The 14,071-nt window shown below is 37.1% G+C and overlaps 1 protein-coding gene across 3 annotated transcripts in view; it reads left to right on the top strand.

Moving 5' to 3' along the window:
* TCAIM (T cell activation inhibitor, mitochondrial) overlaps window positions 1-14,071 on the top strand; it is a 59,223-nt gene that overhangs the window by 33,495 nt on the left and 11,657 nt on the right. For all 3 annotated transcript variants that reach the window (XM_069473546.1, XM_069473545.1, XM_069473547.1), the window contains exons 6-8: window positions 7,485-7,607; window positions 11,075-11,172; window positions 11,430-11,521. In XM_069473546.1, the coding sequence (XP_069329647.1) occupies window positions 7,485-7,607; window positions 11,075-11,172; window positions 11,430-11,521 (313 nt within the window). The remainder of the gene's footprint in view (window positions 1-7,484; window positions 7,608-11,074; window positions 11,173-11,429; window positions 11,522-14,071) is intronic.

Genomic DNA, 14,071 nt, shown 5'->3' with positions numbered 1-14,071 from the left:
AAGTCTTTCACCTCCTTAGTTAACTCCTAAGCATCTTATTCTTGATGTATTTATAGATGATTTCATTTTTTATAAAATCAGCATTTCTTAAAGTTTTTGACTAGTAAAGGTTAAACTGTCTGGCTTACTTGGTATTTTACTATAGAATAAATGTGAGACTCCTGTTTACCTTATCTCAATAGTAATTAATTAGACTTCTCCCTATTGTAAATAGGGCTCTGAATTTTTAAACGTCTGTGATTACAAAATTAAGCTAAGAATTAAAATTATTTATGTGGCAAATTCAGGCTATAGTGATCCTTTTGAAATGCAATAGAGTATTCTCATTTAGAGAATAATTCAGAAATTTGTCTCTTAGACCTAGAGTATGGATAGACAGGGTCCCCATGTGTTTCCACATTGGACAGGAAGGGACTCTTTTTTTCTTTGCCTTATGGTTTAATTTTCATAATCAAATTACATGTTGTTGGTTGATCTCACTGCAGTGACATTCAGATTAAGTACGTATTAGATAATAAAAGACTTACCTTTCCCTCATGAAGGTAATAGGATAATGGGAGAAATAAGACATGTACAAAGAAATTATTATACAAATAGACTGTGATTGGTTCAAAAAGGGATACTGAAGAAGCACTGGCCAGTCACAGGACAGAGGACAAAGGTTAGGGTAAATAAGTCCAGAAAGGATTTAAAGTAAATACAGCTCTTGGCTTACTTACAGTTTGTTTTCATAATTTTGAATTAGTGGGGGAAAAGATCATTCAAAGTTGCTCAGTGGGACTCCACATTGCCACATTCTTTTTTTCTCCTGGACTATTGGTATGACTTCCTAAAGGATCTTTCTACTACAAGTTTCTCTTCCCTACAACCTGGATTCTATATTCCCTCAAACCCACCTTCTCAATTTTACAAAAGGATTTTATCGCGTCATTCCCCTTAATAGCTTACATTATCTGGAGAAGCATTTCCCAGTTGGTAGCCTGTAAATCTCCAGGGATTCATTTATGAAATTGCATGGAGTTTGCCAATAAGAGACAATTTTTAAGAATTTTTGAAAAATAGAAAGCAGATGGGATCAGAACTATGGAGTAACAAGCCAGCCAGAATGCCCACTATCAACTCTACAATTTATGTGTCCTATAGGGTCCAGCCAATGTAATAAGAAACAGTAAGGGGGTATGTGGAAAGGCAGAGGTACATTTGCACAATTTATGATTGTCACCAAGAAAATGCAAGAGAATTTTATTAGTCAGGGTTCTTGGTTGCCAGCAAAAGAAACCAACTCTATCTAATACAAGTAGAAAATAAATTACAAGGATGTCAAGTATCTTGTGATGTTTACAGGAAGACCGGAGAACATGAAATTGGCCTGATGGATATGATCTGAGAAGTGAGACTCCCATTTTGCTGCAGATGCTTTTGTGTGAAATATTTTACCCTAAATAGATCCATGTACTTATTAAAATAGTTTTAAAGAAAAGAAATATAGGGACTGCTGATAATGAAAAAGTTAATGAGCATAAAAAATATTCTGAAAATTTGTCTCATGATGACTTTCAGCTGAGTTGTTAGTTACGTTGATTTGGTCAAAATTCTAAAACACATGATGTTATCTCTTGTACATAAGCACCAAACCAGAAAGAAAATTCTGTTGATTTTTTTCCCGTTTGATTGTTCACAAATTCAAGAATAAAGACAGTCTCTACAGTTATTTCATTTTGTTTTTTTTCTCTAGATAAATGCTTGCAAACAGTAGCCAGACACTTATACTCTTTCTTTTTTACTTATTTTTTATTTCTATTTTGATGTAGTTTCACACTCACAGAAAAGTTGTAGGAATAACACAAAGAAGTTGCATATACTGTACTATCCATACAGATTCCCCATATGTTAACTTTTTGCCACATTTGCTTTACCATTCTCTGTAGATGTAAATTTTTATATATAAATTATGATATATGTATACATTTTTCCCCTGAACCATTTGAGTAAATTGCAGCCATGATGTTCCTTTAACCCTGAATACTTAGGTTGTATTTTCTAAGCTACAAAGACATTCTTTTATATAACTATAACATAATTGTAAAAATCAGGAAATTAACATTTGATAGCAATACTATTGGCTAATCCCTAGATTTTATTCAATTTCATTCATTTTCTGATCACTGCCTTTTATTAAGAGACCTCAGATCATGAGCCACAAGAAGTTGTCATGGCTCTCTAGTCTTTAATCTGGAACAGTTCCTCGGTGTTTCTTGTCTTTCATTACCTTGATGAGTACAAGCAAATTATTTTGTAGAATGTCCCTCAATTTGAGTTTATCTGATGTTTCCTCATTATTAGAGTCAGGTTGTTCATTTTGGCAGAAATACCCCAGAAGTGATGTGGTGTTGCTTTCAGTGGATTATACAGGAGGCACATGATGTTGATTTATCTCATTACGAGTGACATTAACTTGAATCATTTGATTAATGTAATGTCTTCCAGTTTCTTCCATGGTAAAGTTATTCTTTTTCCCTTTAATTAGTTTCTTTTGAAGAGATATTATCGAGCAAATGAGCTCCCTGCCCAGTGTGCACAGAAGCCAATAACTATAACACTGGCTTTTCAGAAAACAAAGACTTTTATTGCAAAACTGGTCACCAAAGAGACAGGAGTGGGCTCAAATCTGTCTCCCTGATTTGTGGTCTGGGTTAAACTTACAGTTTCAGAGGGTAAGGGAAAGGATTTAGGAATGTTGGCTTGGCAGGGTCTGATTGGAGAGCTTTGTCCATTTACAGAAAGGTGTGTTGAGACCCCTCATCTTTTGGGCCAATAAACCCTTTGCTTCTGAAAGAGCTCTGACATTCAAGTTTCGGTCATGTCCTGATCTTCTTGGTTCTGGGGGAGAAATTGTTGGTTCTGGGTGTTGTTAGAGGTCACAGCTTTTCCTATTGCACCTGCCTGGGCTACATGACTTGGAGTTTTGGGCTCTGTTATACCTAAAAGGTGACTTGACTTTTTGTTATCAACAGAGTATGCCCAGTTTGGGCTGGTCCCATGGTTATAGGATACTTAGAGCTACATAAATAGTCTTTTACTAATCAGAAATTTACTCCCCCACTCTGATATTCATTGATGAGTCTTGCCTGAATCACATATTACTCTTACGTTTACCAAGTGTTGATTTCCTAATTTCATCATGTCTTCAAGCTGGGCTCCTGTGTACCCCTGATTCCTTGAGTACTCCCTTACTCTCTGGTTCATCAAGATGATCCAGGCTCATCTGGGCTGTCCCTGCCCCAAAGTCTGATTCAGCCATTTTGCCAAGAAGCTCTGGTTCTTTCTAGTAGAGAATGGTTTTTAGAAACCAACATCTGGGTGCTACATGTGCACAGTTGCTACTAATCCTCTCAGTGGCCAGAGCTAGGAAGCATATATCTTTATCTTTATATCTATATATATATTAAAAACCATGATTAGAACCTTCATTTTTGTCTCAGTGTTTAGAAACAAAACACAAAAATTATTAAACTAGACCAGTTGATATTTATATACTAAATGTAGGAATTTCAAAAGTCAAGTCATGAATGTATAATCGTAAGATTATACAAGGGGACTTCAAAAAGTTTGTGGAAAAATGGAATTAAGAGATAAAAATATAAACTTTATTTCTCAACATAAACTCTATCAAGTTCAAGATACTTTTGTAAACAATGATACCAGCTATTTAGTCTATCTGTGAAGAACTAAGGGTCCTGGGAATTTAACCATGTCAATGCAGTCTTTTTTGCATAATTAACTGAATAAAAATGGGTGACCTTTAAAGGTTTTTTTAAGATTAAGAAACAAAAAGAAATCAGAAGGAGCCAAATCAGACTATAAGGTGAATGCCTCATGATCTCCCATCAAATCTCTCATAAAATTGCCCTTGTTTGATGGGAGGAATGAGTGGGAGCATTGTTGTGCTAGAGAAGGACTGTCTGGTGAAGCTTTCTGCTAACGCCTGGCTAACTTTCTCAAAACACTCTCATAATAAACAGATATTATTGTTCTTTGACCCTCCAGAAAGTCAACAAGCAAAATGCCTTGTGCATCCCCTAAAAACCTTTACGTTTGACCAGTCCGCTTTTGCTTTGAGTAGCCATTGCTTCGACCACGCTTTGTCTTCAGGATCATGCAGGCAAAGCTGTGTTCTACCTCCTGTTACAATTCTTCGAAGAAATGCTTCAGGATCTTGATCCCACTTGTTTAAAATTTCCATTGAAAGCTCTGCTCTTGTCTGCAGGTGATCTGGGTGCAATGGTTTTGGCACCCATCAAGTGGAAAGTTTGCTCAACTGTTTTTTTCAGTCAGAATTGTGTAGGCAGAACCAGTTGAAATGTCTGTAGTGCTGGCTGTTGTTTCTGCTGTTAATCCTCAGTCCTCTTGAATTAGGGCACGAACAAGATTAATTTTTTTCCTCCCAAACTGATGTGGCTGATCATCTTCAACATCATCTCGTCCCTTCTTAAAATGAGTTATCCGTTTGTAACCTGCTGATTTATTTGAGGCAGTGTCCCCATAAACTTTTCATAAAGCATCACTGATTTCACCATGCTTCCACTCAAGCTTACCATAAATTTGATGTTTGTTCATGCTTCAATTTTAGCAGAATTCATGTTGCTCTGATAGGAGCTTTTTTCAAACTGGTATCTTATCCTTCTTAGTGCCTCAAACTAGAAATCCTGTTCAGACATGTTATAACAAGTTAGTATGAGTTTATTTTGATACAAAACAATTTTGAAATTTATGCATACTTTTTTTTTTTTTTTTCTTTTTTCTTTTTTTTTTTTTTTTTTTTTTTGAGACAGAGTCTCACTTTGTTGCCCAGGCTAGAGTGAGTGCCATGGCATCAGCCTAGCTCACAGCAACCTCAAACTCCTGGGCTCAAGCGATCCTCCTGCCTCAGCCTCCCGAGTAGCTGGGACTACAGGCATGCGCCACTATGCCCGGCTAATTTTTTTCTATATATATATTTTTAGTTGTCCATATAATTTTTTTCTATTTTTAGTAGAGACGGGGTCTCGCTCTTGCTCAGGCTGGTCTCGAACTCCTGACCTTGAGCGACCCACCCGCCTCGGCCTCCCAGAGTGCTAGGATTACAGGCGTGAGCCACCGCTCCCGGCCCATACTTTTTTCATAATATGCATTTTTCAATGAACTTTTTGAAGTCCCCTTTTATTTCAGTCTACATTTTAAGGTATTTGGTCCCCAAACTAAACATGGTATGTCATTTGATAATTCATTTGTCAATGAATCATGCTTTCTCTTACATGATTTAAAGTAAATTGAATAACATGTATTACTTAATAAATGAGGAAAGGTTGGAAAATTATAATGCAATATCTAATAATGGTGATCACACACCATGCAGAAGTGATAAAAATTTTTATCACACACCATGCAGAAGTGATAAAAATTTTTATCAATATTCTTAAAGGGGGTATAGGAAGGATTATTAATTGCTATGCAAAGTTAGTGAATCAAAAAATGTTGAACACCTTTACCTAGAGGATAAGGTCCTAATTCCTTTTCCCAGTGTGTAAGACCCTTCATGGTCTGACCCCTCCCCCAGTCTCTTCTCATGCCCTCCCCACTGCGAAGCATCATATGATCTGGGCATATTGGTTCATCTTATAGATCCTTGTGCGTTAGTATGATTGGTATGCCCTTCCCTCTCACCTACCTGGAAAGATCTGATACATCTGTCGGGTTCCAGATCACATATCACCTGTTCTAAAGAACTGTCCAAGCAGAATTAATTACTTCTTCCTCTGTTCTCATGGTAGCTCTTATATTTTATTCTACTTATCTCTATATTCCTTATTAAATGTGTCTGTCTTTACAATAGGGACTTTTTATTCCTTATAATCCCAACACAATGCAATATCAAGCATTCAGGATAAATGTTTAATAAATGCATAATGAATTGGTGGTTCCAATATTCTAAACATGATAATTTTTTAAATGCTTTAGATCACAACGTCTAAAACCTTTAAAGTGACTATTAAGGAACCTTTTTTCTTTTTCTTTCTTTTTTTTTGAAGACTTTGGCGAGCATTTTTGGGATGGAGATATGAGCTCTTCTGCAGCAGTGTTGTATTTTGTGACCATCACTGACATATCCCACAGGGGATTCTCAGTCATCCTGGTGATGTGGGGCTGTGTGACATATCTGTGTTTGCTCTTGTGATCATTTTCCCCTGATCCCCTGAAGTTTTCTCGTGCACAGCTATGTCTAAGGCTCTCCCCACCACCACCACTACTCTTAGACTCCGAAATGTTCCCCTCAGCCAAGAGCCACCTTGTCATTCTACCCCACATGTTCCTGCAGCAACTCTTCAGCCTCCCAGGACTCCACCCAGGTCACTCATTTCTCCAGACTTCCCTTGAGGAGCCAGAGACCCTGAACAGTAACAAGCAACCCGGTGTCGTGATGATCATAGCACCAAGTAAGAGATGATTTCCAGGAGGGCAGTGCTGCTCTCTGGAAGGCCATGCAAGTTGCCTTTCAGCTCTTTGCTGAAAGCTATCCCCTCCTAATCTCCTTAAAGCATTTTTTATTTTTTTTTCTTTTAAGGCTGTTCAGGTAAACATTCTAAGAAATACAGAACATCTTTCTGCTGAGACTATCATATAGTTAATACAGTTGAGATGAGACATCAACTGGACATTTGGTTGGTTGGAAAGAAATGGAGGTGTAAATGAGCACCAGCATAGTGAAGAGACCCACCTGGAAGGAGCAGGTGTTTTTGGAGACTTTGTGGCAAAAAGACTAGATTGGTAAGGTCCGACCAGTGGAGGGACTTGGATAAGCATCAAGAGCTCTGGGTATTAATATCTAAGATTAAAATAAAAGGAGAAATTGGAGTCTACCCAGCTAGAATCCACAAAGTAATCTTTTCAAGTTCCTCCACAAGGATGCATTGCGTCTTAGTTGTCACCAGTCCCGTTGGATATGTCTTCTGAGTTTGACTTTTATACCTTATTAGCTCTACCATAACATTATTTGCTCACTTGCTCTATAATTATTATTCATTCTATGCTCACATGTATATGACTGACATAAGCGAAGATCTAGTGTAGGTTACTGGAAGTAGTAATAGACATAAGTGAAAGGTTTTGAAGTATCTTTAATTTTTTAAAAATTATTCCATCTCTAGAAATTTAGTGACAGGTTTGATGTAATTAAAATTTGATGTTTTAATTTGCAAAGGAAGTTGTCATAACTAGAATATGATTTGACAGGTGCTGGCAGTTCTCCAAGCAGCCTGTTTTAGAAGCAGGTTTCTACAGGAATAGACTTGTAGAAATAAAGGTTTGAATGAAAATTCAGTTCAATGTTGGGGCTGCTTTAAGGTAATGTATATGTCTCTAAATAGTAGAAATGTGTTTACATTATGGTTAGTATTGCAAAGTATATCTCTCTCTCTTTCTCTCTCTCTCTGTTTTTTTCTTTCTAGATCCTGGTTAGATAATAATGGAAAAAGCGCTGTTAAAAAGTTGAAAAATAGTTTGCCACTTAGAAAAGAACTAGATCGTTTAAAAGATGAACTGTCTCATCAATTGCAACTGTCAGATATCAGGTAATAAGAAGAGAGAACCTAATTTAGAGATTAAAATAAATATGAATTACTTACTGGTAAAGCTTTCTAGCAGCTAAATATTTGCATCTTTAACTTTAATTATTCTGATAACTAAATATTCTTCAATTATCTTTTTATGAAGATAATCAAATGTTCATCTGTGTAAGAAAATTATTAATTTCTTGTTTTAAATATTGAAATAAAGTTTAAGTACTGACATTTTTGGCATAATAGTTGAACTTTTTTTTACACAATGAGTTTGTAAGAAAAATATCTTTTTCATTGGGTGCTGGTCAGATGGTGGGATGAGGGGGTAAACTCACAACTAATGGAGACGGAGCCCACTGTATGGGGGAAGGGCACACCTGTAGCCCTGGCTTGGGTGAGGCAAAGGCATTACATGTAACCAAAATGTTTGTACCCCATAATATTCTGAAATAAAAAAAGAAGAAAAATATCCTTTTCCATATACACATTATATATAAAAAATAATTATGCCCCATCATGTAAGATTGGTATTTGAGTTTCTTTTCTTTTCTTTTTCTTTTTTTTTTTTTTGAGACATAATCTCACTTGTTGCCCTGGCTAGAGTGCCGTGGTGTCAGCCTAGCTCACAGCAACCTCAAACTCCTGGGCTTAAGCGATCCTACTGCCTTAGCCTCCCGAGTAGCTGGGACTAAAGGCATGCGCTACCATGCCTGGTTAATTTCTTGTATATCTATTTTTAGTTGTCCATATAATTTCTTTCTATTTTTAGTAGAGACGGGGTCTTGCTCTTGCTCAGGCTGGTCTCGAATTCCTAACCTCAAGCAATCCTCCCGCCTCGGCCTCCCAGTGTGCTAGGATTACAGGTGTGAGCCACCGCGCCCTGCCTAGTATTTGAGTTTAAAAGGAAGAGGGAAGAAAGGAAATAGTTGTTGTATTCTTGGTTCTATGTTATATAGCACAACTTTTTAAATAAGTTTTCATAAACTTGGAAATTGCAGTTATATAAAGATACGTGTTGAAATTTATTGTGAAAATAGATTTAATAGCTCTTAAAACTGTAAGGAAGGGAAAAGGCGTCTGATGATTCAGTCATTGAACTCCCCATTATTAGAACCCTGAAAAATTGTCAGCCAGTCTCATGCTTAAACATTTCTGGTACTTTTTGCTGTAACCTGTCTTGTTTTCAACCCTCATTATCAGTACTTTTTTCTTATATTGAACCAAATGACTGTTTAGATACCATAATAGCTCTTTTTATTTCTGTGCTTATGGAGTACAGATAGTATTTATGTGTACTGTTCTTGTATATTCAAATCATCATTTTACAAGGTAATTCACATTTCAAAGCAAATCCTTTAGACTTGCAGTGTGTGGAATGTTTGTGTTTATGCTTATAGCTGTTCTTTTACCATGACATCAGTAGTTTTTAGATCAATCTTTGATTATAGGGGCTTCTTCCAATTCCATAGTTTAGTAACATTAACTTTTCTAACTAAAAACAAGATCATTTTTAAAAGTTTATAAAGTCAACAAGTTCATGTGCATGAAAATAACTTTTTCTAGTATAAATTTGAAAGGATCTGTCAAAGCAGACTGGGATTAGGAAAATGAGAGGATTTCTTAAATGTAGAAGGAAATAAGCATTATTTTACAATATTATAGAGAAATTTCTCACCTTTAATTTATACTATGGGAAATATCAATAGATGTAACCCACATAAGCAAAAGCTCTTTGAGGCTTTCATTTTTTAAGAATATAAAGGGATTCTGAGACCATAACATTTGAGGACCATGGACATAAGGGCTTCTCCACTTAGTAGAAAATTGGCCAAGAGTCCAGCAAATGGAAACATTGTGACTAATGACATTGTTTTTCATTCTGAACAGCCTATATGAAAGACCATTTATTAGTTAAAACAGCATCTAATAGCTTTATCACTTATAATTTTTAAATTTCAAATCAAAAATTAATATAAATTCTTTGAGATTATATCTTAGGTTTTCAGTTATGACTTAAAGGGAAAAAAATTTTTAAACCAGTTTTCATTTTATCAGAAATGACATTGATCAGAATCAGTATTAGGATAAAAGAGGAACATAAAATTTTTTTAGGGCCTGTTTTGAATGCCTAAATCCTTCACATATGATTTCATTTGACGTATTCTACCTAGGAAGTAGGAAATGTCCTCACTTTGCATGTATGAAAGTGAAAACCTTAGAAAGACTAAAAGCAGCTTGTCCCAGGTCGCAGAGCTAGTAAATCGCAGAATAAGAATTCAAAGGTGGGCCAGGCGCGGGCTCACGCCTGTAATCTTAACACTCTGGGATGCCGAGGTGAGAGGGATCACTTGAGGCTAGAAGTTCAAGACCAGCCTGAGCAAGAGCCAGACCCCATCTCTACAAAAAATAGAAAAAATTAGCCGGGCATAGTGGCATGTAACTGTATCCCCAGCTACTCGGGAGGCTGAGGCAGGAGAATCACTTGAGCCCAGGAGTTTGAGGTTAGTGTGAGCTGTGATGACGCCACTACACTCTAGCCTGGGCGACAGAAAAAAGAAAAGAAAGAATTCAAAGGTGGGTTTTCTGATGTCGCTTTCCAGGTGACAACCAGTGTTCTTTACATTTACACAGCAGAGCCTCTGTGACATCATGTCAGTATCAGATTCCATTAGTTTATAAAACAAACAAATTACATAATGTCATCAAATTCACTGTCTCTAGAATAAGATAAAAAGAATCTGATAAACCTAACTGGAATTCCTGATTGGAACTTAAATCTAAAAGAAAATCATCATTATAAAATGTGGAGGAGAAAAATATTTTTTCAAGGTTTTTCCTATTTCATCCTCTTATTTTAAAATAGAAACAACATAGTGTATTTGCTTATTTTAAATCTTTGGATACTTGAACATAGCAGTAATATTTTTAACTTCTGGTAAACCATTCATTTTCCGTTTTATTTCTTCTTCTTCTTTTTTTTTTTTTTTTTTTTGAGATAGAGTCTCACTCTGTTGCCCGGACTAGAGTGCCATGGCGTCAACCTAGCTCACAGCAACCTCAAACTCCTGGGCTTAAGCAATCCTTCTGTCTCAGCCTCCCGAGTAGCTGGGACTACAGGCATGTGCCACCATGCCCAGCTAATTTTTTCTATATATATTTTTAGCTGTCCATATAATTTCTTTCTATTTTTAGTAGAGACGAGGTCTCGCTCTTACTCAGGCTGATCTCAAACTCCTGAGCTCAGACAATCTGCCCGCCTTGGCCTCCCAGAGTGCTAGGATTACAGGCGTGAGCCACCGCGCCCGGCCTTATTGCTTCTTTAAAAATCAGCTAGCTTGGAAACGGGTCAGTTAAAACATGTTGTGTGGCTTCTTCAGAAAGAAACTCATTGGCTTTCCCAGGACTCAGACCGTCAGGTGAGTGCTGGCTCCTCCCCCGGGTGCTGGCTGCTAACGCACCTGTGTGCTCTGTTGGCTTAGGTGGCAGAGGAGCTGGGGCATCGCCCATCGCTGTAGCCAGCTGCACAGCTTGGGCCGATTAGCACAGCAGAACTTGGAAACACTTAAAAAAGCAAAAGGTAAACATTTTCCACTTTCTTTTAAAATATCACCTAGCTGCTGTACACATAAATTGTAGTAGAAAACTGAGAGACTTTATCACGGCTGAATTTTTAAATCTGTTCCTCTGAATAAAGCAGTGACATAAAATTAGCCTTTAAGCTTCTATTGAATTTAATCCTGAGTTTATACCCCAAAGTTAAGTAATTATCTGCACGATGCTAGAAGAATGAAGCATCTCTGGACCATGACCAAAGGGTTTGTGCTCTATCATCAGGATGCACAGTCCTGTTCACAGACCGTTCAGGCGTGAGTGCAGTGGGCCATGTGATGCTGGGAACGATGGATGTCCATCACCACTGGGTGAAGGTGAGAAGGAGCTTGAGCACTAAACAGTCTCTTTGATTTGTCATTCATATGCTTGCGTTTCAAACAATGCTATCATGTCATTGAACTAAAAATTTAAATCCTTGCTTCAGCTGTTTTCAAGTAAGATGCTTAATATCATGTAGTTAAAATATTTAAAGGAAAGACTGATTTTTAAGGCAGTTTTTATCTGGTAACGTAACAGTTTTTTCTGAAACACAGCCTAAGAGCCTGTATTCTGTTGTTTTGTTATCCTTGTTTTTAACAGATTTATTAAGGTATAACTGATACTTAATAAACTATACATAATAGTGTGCATAATTTGGTAAGTGTTGACATACATATATGCCTGTGAAACCATTACCACAACCAAGACAGTGAACATCCATCACCTGGGAGGGAGGGCTTACAAAGGGTCCTCTGCTTGTGGCTCCTTGTAAACCTTCCCTGTAATCCCACCACCCCTTCCCCAAGCAACCACTGGTCAGCTTTCTGTCACCCTCGATTAGTTTGCATTTTCTAGAATTTTATGTAAGTGGAATCACAGACTATGCATACTTTTTTGTCTGATTTCCTTCACTCACTTATTTTGATATCCATCCATGATGTTGCAGGTATGAGAGTTTATTCCCTTTTTTGTTACGTAGTGTTCCATTGTATAAATATACCACAGTTTGTTTATCCGTCCACACATTGATAGACATTGGGTTGTGTTAGTTTTGGGCTATCACACGCAAAGCTGCTGTGAACATTTGTGTACAAATATATGGACATGTATTTCCTTTCTCTTGGGTAAAATACCTAGGATAGAATGCCTGGATTGTATGGTAGGGTTATCTTAACTTTTTAAAAAACTGCCAGCATTTAGTCTGGTCATCTTTTTGCTTTCAGCCATTCTAATAGGTATGTAGTACTATCTCACTGTGAGTTTAATTTGCATTTCTCTAGTGACAGATAATGGTATGTTTTCATGTGCTTATTTGCCATCCACATATCCTTCTGTGGTGAAGTATTTGTTCAAATAAAATATTTGGTAGAAAATATTTGCAAACTACATATCTGACAGACTTTGTATCTAGAATATATAAAGAACTCTCAAAATTCATTAGTAAAAAAATCCAACTAAAAAAGGGCAAGAAACATGAAAAAACATGTCACCAAAGAGGATATACAGATGATACACATAAGCACATGAAAAGATGTTCACCATTAGCCATCAAGGAAATATAATTTAAACTACGATGAGATATCAGTACATACCTATCAGAATGGCTAAAATAAAAAATAGCCACACCAGCAAATGCTGGTGAGGATGCAGAAACACTGGATCAGTCATGCATTGCTGACGGGAATGTGAAATGGTACAGGCATTCTGGAAAGAGTATGGCAGTTCTTACTCAACGTTCTTACTAAATGTGTGCTTATCATATGACCCAGCAGTTGCCCTGTTGGGTATTTATACAGAGAAATAAAAAATTATGTTCACACAAAAACCTGTAGATGAATGTTCATAATAGGCAAAAACTGGGAAAAATCCTAATGTCCTTCAGTGTGTGAATAGTTTAAAAAAACTGTGGTACATCCATATCGTAGAGTCATACTCAGCAATAAAAAGGAATGAACTACTGATACATGCAGCAGCTTGGATGGCTCTCGAGGGCATTGCACTGAGTGAGAAAAGTCAGCCTCCAAAGTTTACATGCTGTATGAGTCCACTTATATAACATCCTTGGAATACTAAGATTATAGAAAGGGAGAACAGATCAGTGGTTGCCAGGAGTTGAGGAGTAGGGGAGCAGACGGTGTCAGCAGCTACAAAAGGGATCCCTGTGATGGAACTCCTCTGTGTCTTGACTGTGGTGATGTCACACAGATCTACACATTTGGTGAAGTAGCATAAAATTAAACACACACACATAAATGAGTGCAAGTAAAACTGATGAAATCTGAGTAAGATTAATGAATTATATCGATGTCAGTTTCCTGGTTGTGATATTATACTGTATTTTCACAAGATGTTAACCGTTGGGGAAACTGGAAGAAAGGTACGCAAATCTACGATTATATCAAAATATACACATGAGCAACCTCATTGAGAGAAAAATTTAAAAAGTAAAATTATTTTTTACAAAATGTTGATTATAAATAATATGTAGAATTTTTATATTGCTATTAATTTTATCATAGCAGAGTTTTTGGTGCCTTCCAATTCCTCTTTTTTTTTTTTTTTTGTTGAGACAGAGTCTCACTTTGTTGCCCAGGCTAGAGTGAGTGCCGTGGCGTCAGCTTAGCTCACAGCAACCTCAGACTCCTCGGCTTAAGCGATCCTACTGCCTCAGCCTCCCGAGTAGCTGGGACTACAGGCATGCGCCACTATGCCCGGCTAATTTTTTCTATATAGATTTTTAGTTGTCCATATAATGTCTTTCCATTTTTAGTAGAGACGGGGTCTCGCTCAGGCTGGTCTCGAACTCCTGACCTTGAGCAATCCACCCGCCTCGGCCTCCCAGAGTGCTAGGATTACAGGCGTGAGCCACCGCGCCCGGCCCAATT

Source organism: Eulemur rufifrons, chromosome 7 (assembly GCF_041146395.1).
Source record: "Eulemur rufifrons isolate Redbay chromosome 7, OSU_ERuf_1, whole genome shotgun sequence".
Lineage (NCBI taxonomy): Eukaryota > Metazoa > Chordata > Mammalia > Primates > Lemuridae > Eulemur > Eulemur rufifrons.
Note: the sequence above shows the minus strand (reverse complement) of the source record. Positions and strands in the feature narration are given on the sequence as shown.